Genomic DNA, 13,101 nt, shown 5'->3' on the forward strand with positions numbered 1-13,101 from the left:
GAGCAAAACTTGATACAGATCATTGAAACAAAATATATACTCCAGAAACGGACTATAATTTCTGGAAGGATTTAACATATCCTCCGGAGATCCTCAGATTTGTAAACAGAAATTTAAACTCAGCAGTGTGCATTTAGTTATGTTTAAAATCATTTGCCTTACCCTAACTTATTCATGAGCAGAAGGTAAATCCAAATCCCTGGTGATACTCAATCTGAAACAGACCATGTGAAGTTTGTATTCATCAGCTCAATTGCTGATGAATGCTTGTAATTTAGAATGTTTGTGCACTTCCTTCAGAGAATGTTATTTGAAACCATTATTTGTTCCTCTTTTTTATTTTTATATATGCCATCTAAATAGCCATGGTGTATCTAGTCTGATTATACCTCTTGTTGGCCCTCATGTTTAGCTACTTTGATGGACTACTGCTTCTCTTTCTGTGTATTGTGGAGCCCAGCAAAGTGAATTTGTTTAATACCAGGTAGCCTGTGTTTTGAACCCTGTCATGCCAGATATGACCTTAAGCCATGGTAAAATCCTTCTAGACATTTTCATGACTTCAGTGGCAGGTAAAAAGCAGAAATTTCATTTAATTTATATTATTTTTAGTAAAGTTAGAAACAGCTGGAATTGTTAACAATAGGGAATGATTAAAAATATATTTGTACATCTGTGCAAAGTCACATTGTACAGCCACAAAAAGGGATTACTCATGGCTCAACCCTCAGCATCATGCATTATATATAGTTAACAAATGTGCACATATACCCCTGACTCCAAAATAAAAGTTGAAAAAGAAAAATATTAATATAAAATAAAGAATTTTGGATGATATAATCCTTACCAGGAAGTAAGGATTGAATAACTATGAATAACATTTTTAAAATTTCATTTGGTTTGTATATATTTTATTTTTATATTTTCCTTTATTTTTCAAATTTCTTAGAAGCATGAGAATCAGAAAAATATACCTTAAAAATGTGAAGATCAAGATATTTAAGGATTGGAATATATATTAACAATACAAATAACAAATTATGTGTCAATTATTTAGCAGTAACATTTAATGTGTGTACTTTTAGTTGATTTTACTAAAAGACATATACACATATGTGACAAGGACATGTATACATATATGACAAAATCATTCTGATTTGCATCCTCAAATTCAGCCCTATAGTTTCCACCACTGAACAGCTGACTAAGGTACCACAGTAAACTCATGGCAGTTCTTCTAAGGGCAGGAAAAGTTATATAAAATATAGGCCTTTAAATGCTGGATTTGCAAAGTTCCAATATGTGTGGTAAGAATGGAAAAGAGTATACCTACTATGTCCCAAATAGGAAATTTCCTATAAGCATCATAATTTAATTCACCATACATACTTTGACTCAAGTAACTGATTAAAAAAAAAATCCGTGTGGTTGGAGCACGTGGTTCGTTATGTTGTGTTCATAAATATGATCACCAACCGATTTGCAAAACAGTAAAATATAATAATTCTATGAACTCGATTCCAAAAATAATTTACACCTGGAAGAATCTTTTTGGAAAATTTTACCAAACAGAATCATCTTCAGTGCTTTTCTAAACCAGGGATAGAAAAATGCATAAACCATTGGATTAAATGTAGAGTTCAAGTAGCCAAACCAAATCAATACATCGGTCAAAGTAGGTGGAATAATGTAGTGAAGAAAAGGGTCCACGACTGTACAGACAAAGAAAGGGCACCAGCATATTAGGAAAACTCCCATCACAATCCCCAATGTCTTCGCAGCTTTCCTTTCTTTGCTTTGCGAAATTCCATTTTTCATTTCCAATCCAATTTGGAGCTTCTGATTGGCATCATTAATTGATCTTGCCTGCTCTTTAGCTATAATATATATTCTGTAATAGACACATAACATAATAGATCCAGGTATATAAAAAGAAGTCATAAAGGCCAGTACTCCGGATATTTTGCTAAAGAAGACAGAGCAACCGCCTCTGCAGTGAACATGTTTGTAATATATCTCTTCAGCGCCTTTGAAGTTTAGCTCCAGAAAGATCATTCCAAATGCAAAAACAGCTGGGATACTCCAACTAATGAAGATCATCACACAAATAACCAAGATATTGATCTTGGCTTTATATCTCAGTGGATCACACACAGCATAGTAGCGGTCAATGGAGATGAAAGACAAATGGAAAATGGAGGCTGAGCTCAGCATAATGTCAGTGCTGGTGTGAATTTTACAGAAGACTTCTCCAAAATACCAACAGTGCTCAGCAGATCTCACCATGCTGTAAGGCATGACCAGACACCCCAGAAGAAAGTCCACAGTGGCCATGGAATGAATGAGCCAATTTGTCGGAGTATGAAGTTGTTTGAAGTGTGACAAAGAAATAATAACTATCAGATTGCCAACCAGTGTGGTCAGAATTATGAGCACCATTAAACTGTACAGGGAAGCACGGACATCATTTGACCAGTTGTTTTTCACACAGGAAATATTAATTATATTATGGCAAAAGGGCATCGTTCCTGAGGGCTGTCCGTTTACTTTTCCCTTTGTGTGTTGATTAATCTTTTTCCCAAATCCATAATCAGTTTACAGTTCCTTCTCATTTTTATTTTGTATTTGCACATACTTATTCCAGAAACCTAGGAGGAAAATAAAAGAGTAAATCATTGGCAATTTGAGTCCTCTCACTTCTAACACATTTACCTATTACTCCCTGTTGAAGAATAGTTATTTTGGAAGGAACTTTACTTCCAAGTTCCATTCAATAGTTCAGTACAGCAATTTTTTTAAAAAACTTTTACCTGGAGCTGGATATTGTTCTAGAAATACAAAGCTAGATTATCAGGTTGAACTATATGAAACTGCCACATTTGTAGGTCAGAGAAGATCAAACGATGATTATGATCACATCTTAATCTATGGAAACAATCTGTGTCCATAGGAAACCAGTCTACTGGGGGAGATTTACATTCTAAAGGGTAGAAAGAAATTGCCATAAAATTTGGAATTAAAATATGTTTATGAAAAAGACAGTCTTTTAAGTGTGCCTCTTGTGCAGAATTAATACCCACTAGTGCCCACTTTTGCACTTGGTCATACTTAAGTTATATATTTCTTATTTTATAATTAATTGTAATAAGAAGAAGCTTACATATATTTATTCACAGCTTGCAAAGTACTTCTACATATATTCCATGCATTATTTCAGTTACCGTTTTATTTGACATTTATAAGACCAACATCATTTTTTGTAAGGAAGACATGACATGCTTCATTAACCTCATTTTACTGGCAAGAAATTGAAGTTTAATTCACAAATCATTAAAGCTTGAATATGAGCTGTGGTCTCAATTACTAGTTCAGTTTCTTTGATATCAGTCCAGTCTTTCTCTCTATTGCAGAAAGAACCAACTTGAGGTCAATTTTTAAAAATTAAGCTTTAAATTTTCATATAAGAATTTATGATGTCTTAAATAATGGCACCTACTAGTGAAGAATAATATTGTGGTCCCACTTATTAAGGATTTTTGATATACAGACTAAAGTCTATGGTAAGAAGTGAAGTGGCATAGTGCAAAGAGCACTGAGGTGACAGCCCAGGGAAGCTGAGTTTCCATGTGGGCTGTGGGCAAGGCACACGACCTTTTTAGTTTTTAAGTTCTGAAATACAATAAATCTCACTTTATAAAACAGGTAAAAAAAAATATTATGAGTAGGCATCTTCTACTAGGCCTCCTCTTCTTGTACTTCACTGAAGAACCTCAAAGTTCCAGGGGACTCAGTTTGAAACTGTCCCTTTTGTTTCTATATGATCCTGTAAATCTGAGCTAAATTCTAGAACTTGGACTTACACACACACATATGCATGCACACACACACACATATATAACATATACACAGACATGTACATATATATATAAAGAGAAGAGGGGAGAGAGAGAGAGAGAAAAAGGAAGAAAGAAAAAGGGAAGAAAGAAAAGAGAGAGAAAGGAAGAGAGAAGGAAGGAAGGAAAGAAGAAAGTGAGGGAGGGAGAGTAGGAGGAAGGGAGAGAAGGAGGGAAGGAAGGAAGAAAGAAAAAAGAAAGAAAGGAAAGAAGGAAGGAGAAAGGAAAGAAAGAAAGAGAAAGAAAAAAGAAAGAAGAAAGAAAGGAAAGAAAGAAAGAAAGAAAGAAAGAAAGAAAGAAAGAAAGAAAGAAAGAAAGAAAGAAAGAAGGAAGGAAGGAAGGAAGGAAGGAAAGAAGGAAGGAAAGAAGGAGAAAGAGCTTGGGGAAGGATACAAATTTTTGGCAATGAAGTCCTATAGTCTATCACTTTGGTATGAAAATGCTAGAAAATAGCAACAATTCCTAGAATTCCACGAGTCTGCCTTCCTTTTTATCTTTTTCCCTTCCCTCTGGGTTGATGGTTTAGAATGAGAGAAATGCAATATCTAGGTATGAAAATATATATTTTAATAAATTTGAAACACTTTTCCCCTAATCTCCTTTGGTCTTCTATTCCCAGAAGGAAACATATTTATACCAAATAAATCTGCAAGATTTATTTAAAAAGACACACAGGCTCATTCCATGATAGAAGCTAAACAGCAAACAAAAACTGTTATTTAAACTAAGCAATATTTGAATTACAATTATAATTTCATTAAAACATGATGGATTTCTTACTATGAAATTTAAGTTTGCATTTAACTAAACTCAATCAGTTAAGTTATATATTTTCTAGTTAGACTTTTCCTCCACTATTTCCCTCTCTTTTCCTTCTTTCTTTTACTTATTGACTTACTAAAGGAACCACACAACACTCAAAATCACTGTTCAGAAGTGTTTATTTATTCCTGACTCTTAAAAACATTTCTACCTGATGTCATACTGAATAGGGACTCTCAGCAGGAACTAGGGTTCAAAAAGAAGTAAAGGAAGGTGGAAATAAAGCAAAATGCAAATTTCACTTTTAGAAGAGGAAATTCACAGAAGACGAAAACGCCATCTGTTTTCATAGGCCTTGTTTTTTGTGGCTCTAAACTTCATAGGTCTTGTTTTTTGTGGCTCTAACCAAAATGACTCAGAGGCTACCTCAAGCTCATATTTGCACATACGGGTTTAAGAGAAATCAAGCCTTAGGCACAGTACCCTAGAAATTGTTGATAGTATGAATGCCACATCTGTAAAATAATTTGTCTACCTGACTTAAAGAATATTAAACATCATTGTATGAGTGCTTTTTAAAGTGTTATAAATTGTTTTTGAATAGATTTATTTGTTTAAGTGCTCTATGACAACATTGTGAGTTGAAAGCTTATCTAAGGACCTGGCAAAATAGTGTTTTTGTTTCTTTTCTTTCAGCTTTAAGAATTTATGAGCTAGAAATAATTATTATCTGTATATACAAATTATCCAGGTTGAATATACAATAGCAATATGGGAAGTTAATAAATTGCTGTTTGATTACCTAACTAAGCAAACAGTTCTGTGCAAATGATCTAATCATCTAATGTTTGAAAATGACATATGAATTAAAAATATGTTGATAGAACTTATAGCTTAAAATAGATCTGTCTAGCAAGGCAGGAACTCCCGGGCAGAGTCCCCCAACTTTCCAACAGAAGATCATGAACACTAACCCTATCATAACCTTTGTCCCTGATTCCATTAGCCACCCATCCCTAATTGCTCAGGCTTCCATCTCTATACTACTCTACTCATTTCCTAATCCAAACCAATTTCCCACTGTGGTATTACTCACAAAACCCTTCCAAGGGTGCCCTTGGGGACTCATGGTCTTTATTCCATTTCCTAAAATTCTTTTTTTAAATCTGCTTCCCACTCTTTGTTCTAACTAAAACTTTCTCCCCTCAGGATACCTTTTCCCCTGCAGCCTTGTCAATGGTGGCTGTTTTCTTTCCTACATTCCTTGTACCTCTTCATATTATGTGATCTGGAGGAAGAATAAGTGTCCACTTACACTCATTGCCATTGAAGATCATTATCCCTCTTTCCACCCTAACCTCTAACCCCTTGAAAGCTTTGAAGCTCATGTCTTCATGCTATACCTCTGTATTAGTCCATTCTCACACTCCTACAAAGAACTGCCTGAGACTGGGTAATTTATAAAGGAAAGAGGTTTAATTGACTCACAGTTCTGCAGGGCTGGAGAGGCCTCAGGAAACTTACAATCATGGTAGAAGGGGAAGTAAACACATTCCTCTTCACATGGTGGTGGCAAGGAGAAGTGTAGAGTGAAGGGGGGTAAAAGCCCCTTAGAAAACCATAAGATCTCATGAGAACTCACTCACTATCATGAGAACAGCATGGAGGTAACTTCCTGCATGATTCAATTACCTCCCACCAGGTCCCTTCCATGACACGTGGGAATTATGAGAACTACGATTCAAGATGAGCTTTGAGTGGGGACACAAACCACGTCAACTTCCTCCTATTGTAGGCATGTACAGACTCCCAAGTCATCTCTCTGTACTTCTTGAAGATATGAGCTCCTGGCTTACTGTCACTGTCTGTAATGCTACTCCTGCTAAAGTTGTTAGCAATTTTATTGTCCACTTAAATGATCCTTCCAATAATGGACTCTTAGTTCATTGACCTCTATCTCTTCACAGTCATAGACTCGCCTCCATCTCATCTCACCTTCCATGGTCATATCCCGGGATGTCATTATCAATGACAAGAGTCATCCAAATGATTGGTTTCAAGCTTCACATCCTGTCCTCCCAGCCCATGTGCTTCCTTTACAACAATTTTTCACTAGTGCTTCCTTTCCAAGAATTTTTCAACTCCCTTGAAGCCCTCAATTCATTTATTTTACACACCTTTCCACTGTCCTTCATTTACTCATGTCTACCTCTTTACTCAGTTTAGATTCCAGTGTTTCCCGGCATTATCTTAAGCTCTCTCACATTAACATACTTTCCTGGCTAAACTTGGACACTGGTTAAATGCAGTTTTCCTCTCACTCCACTCCTGCACACTGAATGTGGCATAGAAAAACACACAACAGCCTTCTTTTAAATTCATAACAAAAATGGACCATTACAATTGCTCAGGAATCCTACTCCATTGCCCTGTTACCTTCATTCCTCTCCTCTCTGAGATGTCTATTTCATGCCTCCTCCCTTCTTGAATCTCAAATACTTATTCACATCCTTACTCTCACCTAATGGCTTTGCATTCTGTTTCACTGAAAAAAGTGATGCAATCAGAAGAGAATGTCCACATCCCACCAGCCTATACCTGTTTACGTATTCAGCCCACTCCCTTATTGCTGCAAATTACTGCAAATGAATGGACTCTCTCCCATCACAGGCCGTTCCTCAGATGTGACCCATACCCATCTCTTTATGCCTATTCCAAGATATACCCTCCAACTGTCTCTCCCCTGCATCTTCAGTGATTCCCTTCCAAATACCTTCACTCTCAAATATGCATTAATATTTTCTACCTTAAAAGAATTATTGAAGCTCACATCTTCTTTCATCTATCAACTACCCCTTTATCAGACAGGAACCCTTTGAGTCATTTATACTCCCTGTCTCTAATTCCTCTAATCCTATCTTTTAAAATTCACTGTAATGGGAATCTCATCATCAATACTCCACCAAAACAGTTCTTAACCAAGTTATTCTACATTACTAAACCCAGTGGTAAGTTATCAGGCCTCAAGTTCTTGCTTGGCCTTTCAATTCCCCCTTGAAACAATTTCTTCCCTCGGCTCCTGGGTCACTACCCCCTTGTGGTTCTGCTACCTCACAAGTTGCTCTTGTCAGTGGCTGTTATGGTTCTTCTTCATCTCACTGGCCCTAAGTCTCAGCCCTCAGTTCCCTTTCCTATTCATAACCACTCCCTTGGTGATTTGATGCTGTATTACGGCATGGTCTATATGCTGATGAGTCTCAAATGAACACTTCCAGCTTTGACCTTCCCCCTGAACTCTGGACTAGTATTTCCTGCTGCCCACAGGATATTACCACTTAACTTGTCTAAAGCCAAGCCCTTGACCTCCTTCCTGTGCCTAGCTTCTCCTCCTCCTCTCTACACATCTAGAATATGACAACTCTATTCTTGAATGTCCTCCATCCAAAACTTTGAGTTAATTCTTAGCTTCTCACACTCAGCAACATATCCAATTCATCAATAAATGATCTTGGCCCTTCATTAAAAAGCGATCTAGAATCAGATCATTTCTCATCATTTCTACTATCACCATCCTAGTCCAAGCCACCAACAATCTCCAGATTAATCTAATAACCTCCCAGCTGGTTCCCCCGCTTCTTCTCTTGTCTCTCCACAGAAAGTATCCCCAACAAGCAGCCAAAGTGATCACATAAGTATATACATTTTTCACATAAATTCTTCCAGAATGGTAGAACATGAGTCTCAAATGTAAAAGAACAGGGGCACAAAAAATATGCCCAGAACCAATACTGAGACATTGCCAGCCATGCGCCTCTATCAGGCCAAAGTAAGCTGCACGGTGACATGCTGCATCTGTGCCTGCCTGATGTTAAGACCACACTTCTCACAATGTCTCCTAGAACTTGATCTAATCCTACAGTAGTGTGTGTATATGAGGCTGCATTCTGCCCATCTATAATCTACTTAAATTCATCAAATTCTGTATACTTTCAAGCATGAGTAACTATTTTAATATAAGTGAGTTATTACTGCTATTTTTATAGACAAGGCAGCAAAGAGAACGACAAATCTTATATGTCAATATATTGTTAAGTAATGAAAACATTTGCAGAGTATTTAAAAATATCATAAATAGGGATACACACTCACATATATTTATGTAATTATGGGAAATAGGTGTGGAATGGAATACTCCAATTCTCAATATTGTTTGCTCAGAGATAGTGAGATTGAAACTCAAAAAACACACAAAAAAATTAACAGCAAAAAGAAAATAATACAAAATTTTAGCAATGTTTTTACCTGGGTGGTGAATTATGGGTGAATTTTATTTACTTTTCCATCTCTATGACATATTCTAAGTTTCTTTCTATGGGAATGTTTCACTTTCATAACTAGAAATTTTTTTAATAAAAGTAAATGTATTGTTTATAAATTGGGCTTCATTTTAAAAAACTATTGGTGAATAATTATCAATAAATTTGTATTATTTGTTTCTTTGACTTGTATAATTCTTTGCATGATTGATTTATCTATTTTACCTTTGTACTAAAATTATACTTTTGCTAAATTTCTGAACTGAACTGATTTCCTGTTTTTGTTCTATTATAAAATGTAAAATAGACAATAATTTTACTCCAAAACTATAGTTGCAGCTCTGAAATTCCAGTATTTTTAATAAACATACTAAAATATGTTTGAAAAATACTTATTTCTAAAGGGGGAAAGAGACCAGGGTGAGGGGAAACAGCGTTTTTAAATGTTTAAGTCATGGTTCTTGAGATGAAACATTGCTGGAAGTGAACCATTTCTGTTTCAAAGAAACAGGAAATGGGACAAAATTCATTTGTTTGCTCCTACATCAATACAAACCAACAAATAAAAGAGTAAAACAGTCACCAGCAATATTATGATAAATGTACTATACACGAAAGTGTTGCTGCTATTTTGACATGCATAAGGTAATATGAATTAGATTTAGGTAATATAACTAAAAGGTTCTTAAGTTAATTGATCTAATATATGGCAGGTATACACACACACACTGAATTTAGTTTAAATTGAAAGGGATTATGTTAATATGACACAACACATTTGAAAATGTACTGGGATTTTTCCTACCAAATATATTTGTACAAATAATATTTGTGCAAATAAGATTATCATTTTGCAGTTTAGTTTTGTATATAGTAACAATAAGACATATTGTAATTGTAAAACCTAAAGAAACTATAAAGACTCCTTAAATGATGTTAAAACTAGCCAATGTACACAGCATAGAATTTCTTTCTTCATTAACAAGAAAAGGAGATTTTTTAAAAGTTTCAACTTTTCAAATGTCCTAGCTTTCCATAAATGAATTTTTAATAAAAGAGAAACAACACTTTTTAAAAGACATGTCAAGCAAGCTATTTAAAAATATATAACCATTCTTTTAGCTTCTCTTACTAAAGTGGCCATTAAGCAACTAAATTACAGAAAACCCTTGTTAATCTTCACACTAAATAATCCTAAATTTTAACAGATGAATAAGTACCAAGCCATTGATAAATCTCACTATCTTTAGCATTCTTCCCGTAAAATACTACTTTAGGCCTTTGGGTTAGTCTCTAGGATTTGGTTTGGCTGTTCAGCAAATTCAGACCTACCTGCTCAGGTAAGAGTCAACACAGTCAGTGGATGAGCAGACAGCAGGAACACTGCCTTTGGGACCAGTCTGCATCAATCTCCTGGATACCTGCTGCTGGCTAGAGCCCACTGCTGCTCTATGATAGGCCACAGTTCACACAGACAGAATGACGCAAATATTAAAATCCAAAACAAAAGCTGATAATAAATCTTTCTGAAACAAGCTAACAATATGTTATCAAGAAATATAACTGGGAGGAGCTTTTATTCTGAACCAGCATCAGGAAGCTAGCAGTGAGCAAGCTAAATAAAGAAGGTAAATATTACCACTACTTTAAAAATAATTCCAAGCGTGGGCGACCAGGAACCACAGCGATGCATTAACAGTATATAAATGAAAACACATGTCCATTAAAACTGACTTAATTGCTGATTGATTTGAAAGAAAAGTACTTCTCTATTAGACACCTGTACAAAGAAAATAACTAGCATTTAAAAAACAACTTGCTTTCAAAAGAGATGACCCGTACCCAACAAATGAATATTTTTAAAAAATAGAATGTACTCAAACCCAGTAACATATTATAGTTAGAAAATACTTTAAAGCAATGGCTTTCAAACTACTTTTGAACCACAATTATAGAAAGAAATACATTTTATATTCTTATTCACTACATATGTAGGTAGGCACCAATAACAAATGTAAAAGTTTTCATTAAAAAATACCCTTAATTGTTTAAGTCACTCTGATATTTCCTATTTTATTCTATTTCTTCTTTTAATTACTGGAAATTACAACCAAATAATGTTATTAACCACAATAGAAAAACACCGTCTTAAATGTTATATGGTCACACACATTTATCTCATTAGTTTTTGTTTGTTTGTTTGTTTTTTGTTTGTTTTTGAGATGGAGTTTCACTCTTGTCGCCCAGGCTGGAGTGCAATGGTGCAATCTCAGCTCACTGCAACCTCCGCCTCTTTGGTTCAAGCGATTCTCCTGCCTCAGCCACCCAAGTAGCTGGGATTACAGGCGCCTGCCACCACACCTAGCTAATTTTTGTGTTTTGTTAGTAGAGACGGGGTTTCACCATGTTGACCAGGCTGGTCTCAAACTCCGGACCTCAGGTGATCCACCCACCTAGGCCTCCCAAAGTGCTGGGATTACAAGCATGAGCCACTGCGCCTGTCCTATTTTATCAGTTTTTACACTTAGACTTTTGAATAAAATAAAAGTTGATTAAATAAAAATTATTTAAAAACAGAAAAGAGAAAAAAATGAAGATATATAAGAATAAAGCAAAGAATAAAGATAGAGAAACATAAGTAAATCAAAAATTAAATATAAAAAAGAAAAAATGTTTATATATAAAACTTCCAAACTGACCCTCTCTGCATGGAACCAGATCCTCCAATATGGCAAAATGAAGAGCTGGACAAGGGCTGTTTCTCTTCCATTACTACCTGTTACTCTGCATAGGATTAAAGGATCATTATGACATATTGATTATCAGGCTCGGTTCTTCACCCTCCTCACACCCACACCTTCATCTTTCCTTCAGTGGGGGCAGAAAGTACGTTTTTTGCCCTTTGAATTTGAACTTTGCCATTTGACATGTCTTGGCCAAAAGAATGTGAACAGAGATAAAAATGTTCCAGTTCCAAACCTAGCCTTTGGGAGGACATGTTTATGAATGTCCTTTATCGTATCACCAGGAATACAACATACCCGGCTAAGCCACTTGTCCAAGGAAGATGAGAGACATGTGGAACAGACAGGGACATGAAGACCTGCAGCACCTGGCAGTGACCCTAGCTGACCCCATGGGTTCATGAGCATAAGTTGCTATTATTTTAAGCTATGGAGTTTTGGTGTCATTTGTTTCACAGCATGATCAAAGCAATATTAACTGTGTCAATTGTATTTCTGAAGGAAGCCATGGAGATCTGCTGCCCCATTCTCCTGCCTTGGGATCACTAGTGAAACACTGACACTCCGTAATGGGTCAGCTGTGACCTAAATAGCCATTATTAAAAGCAGTGGTAGAACGAGCAAAAGGGCATACAGTGAAATTACCCTTTACTAAGTGAATGTAACTGCTGCTTCAGAAGTCTCAAGATATTAAAGGTTGATTCAAGAAATAATATCCAATTTCAGTTCTTGTTAACAGTACATAGAAAATGTCATTCACTTTTCCCAAAATGAGTTTAATGTTACCTGAATCATACATTTTCCTGTCTTACCAGGAATCAGTCTTCTTTGCAAGCAAGCACAATACCTCATGTATAAGCGTTTATTAAGCTCTAGGAAATCAAGGCCCTCGTCTGCTTTGTTCATTAGTCTCTCGCCATGGCTTAAAACAGTGCTTGACAGGTGGGGCCCGGTGGCCCACACCTGTAATCCCAGCACTTTGGGAAGCCGAGGCAGGCGGATCACAAGGTCAGGAGATCGAGACCATCTTGGCTGACATGGTGAAACCCCGTCTCTACTAAAAATACAAAAAATTAGTCAGGCGTGGTGGGGGGCGCCTGTAGTCCCAGCTACTTGGGAGGCTGAGGCAGGAGAATGGCGTGAACCCGGGAGGTGGAGCTTGCAGTGAGCCGAGATCGAGCCACCGCACTCCAGCCTGGGCGACAGAGCCAGACACCATCTAAAAAAAATTAATAAATAAAATAAAAAAAAAAGTGCTTGACAAACCATAGATGCTTAATAAATACTGGCTTACTGAGTAACATTGAATTACTGGATAAATTAATTATTCATTTTTAAAAGCCTTTAAATCAAAGGATTACATTGATATGGAATTCTCTTAGTTTC

The 13,101-nt window shown here is 36.1% G+C and overlaps 1 protein-coding gene across 2 annotated transcripts; it reads right to left on the reverse strand.

Moving 5' to 3' along the window:
* Positions 1-894: 894 nt before the first annotated feature.
* TAAR1 (trace amine associated receptor 1) lies at positions 895-10,545 on the reverse strand. Of its 2 annotated transcripts, none has more exons than XM_055243983.2 (2): positions 10,304-10,545; positions 895-2,648 (listed from the first exon to the last, which is right to left on the reverse strand). In XM_055243983.2, the coding sequence occupies exon 2, from the start codon at positions 2,521-2,523 to the stop codon at positions 1,507-1,509; it is 1,017 nt and encodes a 338-aa protein (XP_055099958.2). In that variant the 5' UTR covers positions 2,524-2,648; positions 10,304-10,545; the 3' UTR covers positions 895-1,506. The 2 variants fall into 2 exon arrangements, with proteins under 2 accessions (XP_055099958.2, XP_063489911.1); XM_063633841.1 differs by lacking the exon at positions 10,304-10,545 and adding an exon at positions 6,144-6,241.
* Between the last annotated feature and the right edge of the window lie 2,556 nt (positions 10,546-13,101).

This window comes from Symphalangus syndactylus, chromosome 2 (assembly GCF_028878055.3).
Source record: "Symphalangus syndactylus isolate Jambi chromosome 2, NHGRI_mSymSyn1-v2.1_pri, whole genome shotgun sequence".
Taxonomy (NCBI): domain Eukaryota; kingdom Metazoa; phylum Chordata; class Mammalia; order Primates; family Hylobatidae; genus Symphalangus; species Symphalangus syndactylus.

Coding starts and splice junctions, on each gene's coding strand:
- TAAR1 (XM_055243983.2), bottom strand. CDS start 2,523: ATGCCCTTTTGCCATAATATAATTAATATTTCCTGTGTGAAAAACAAC.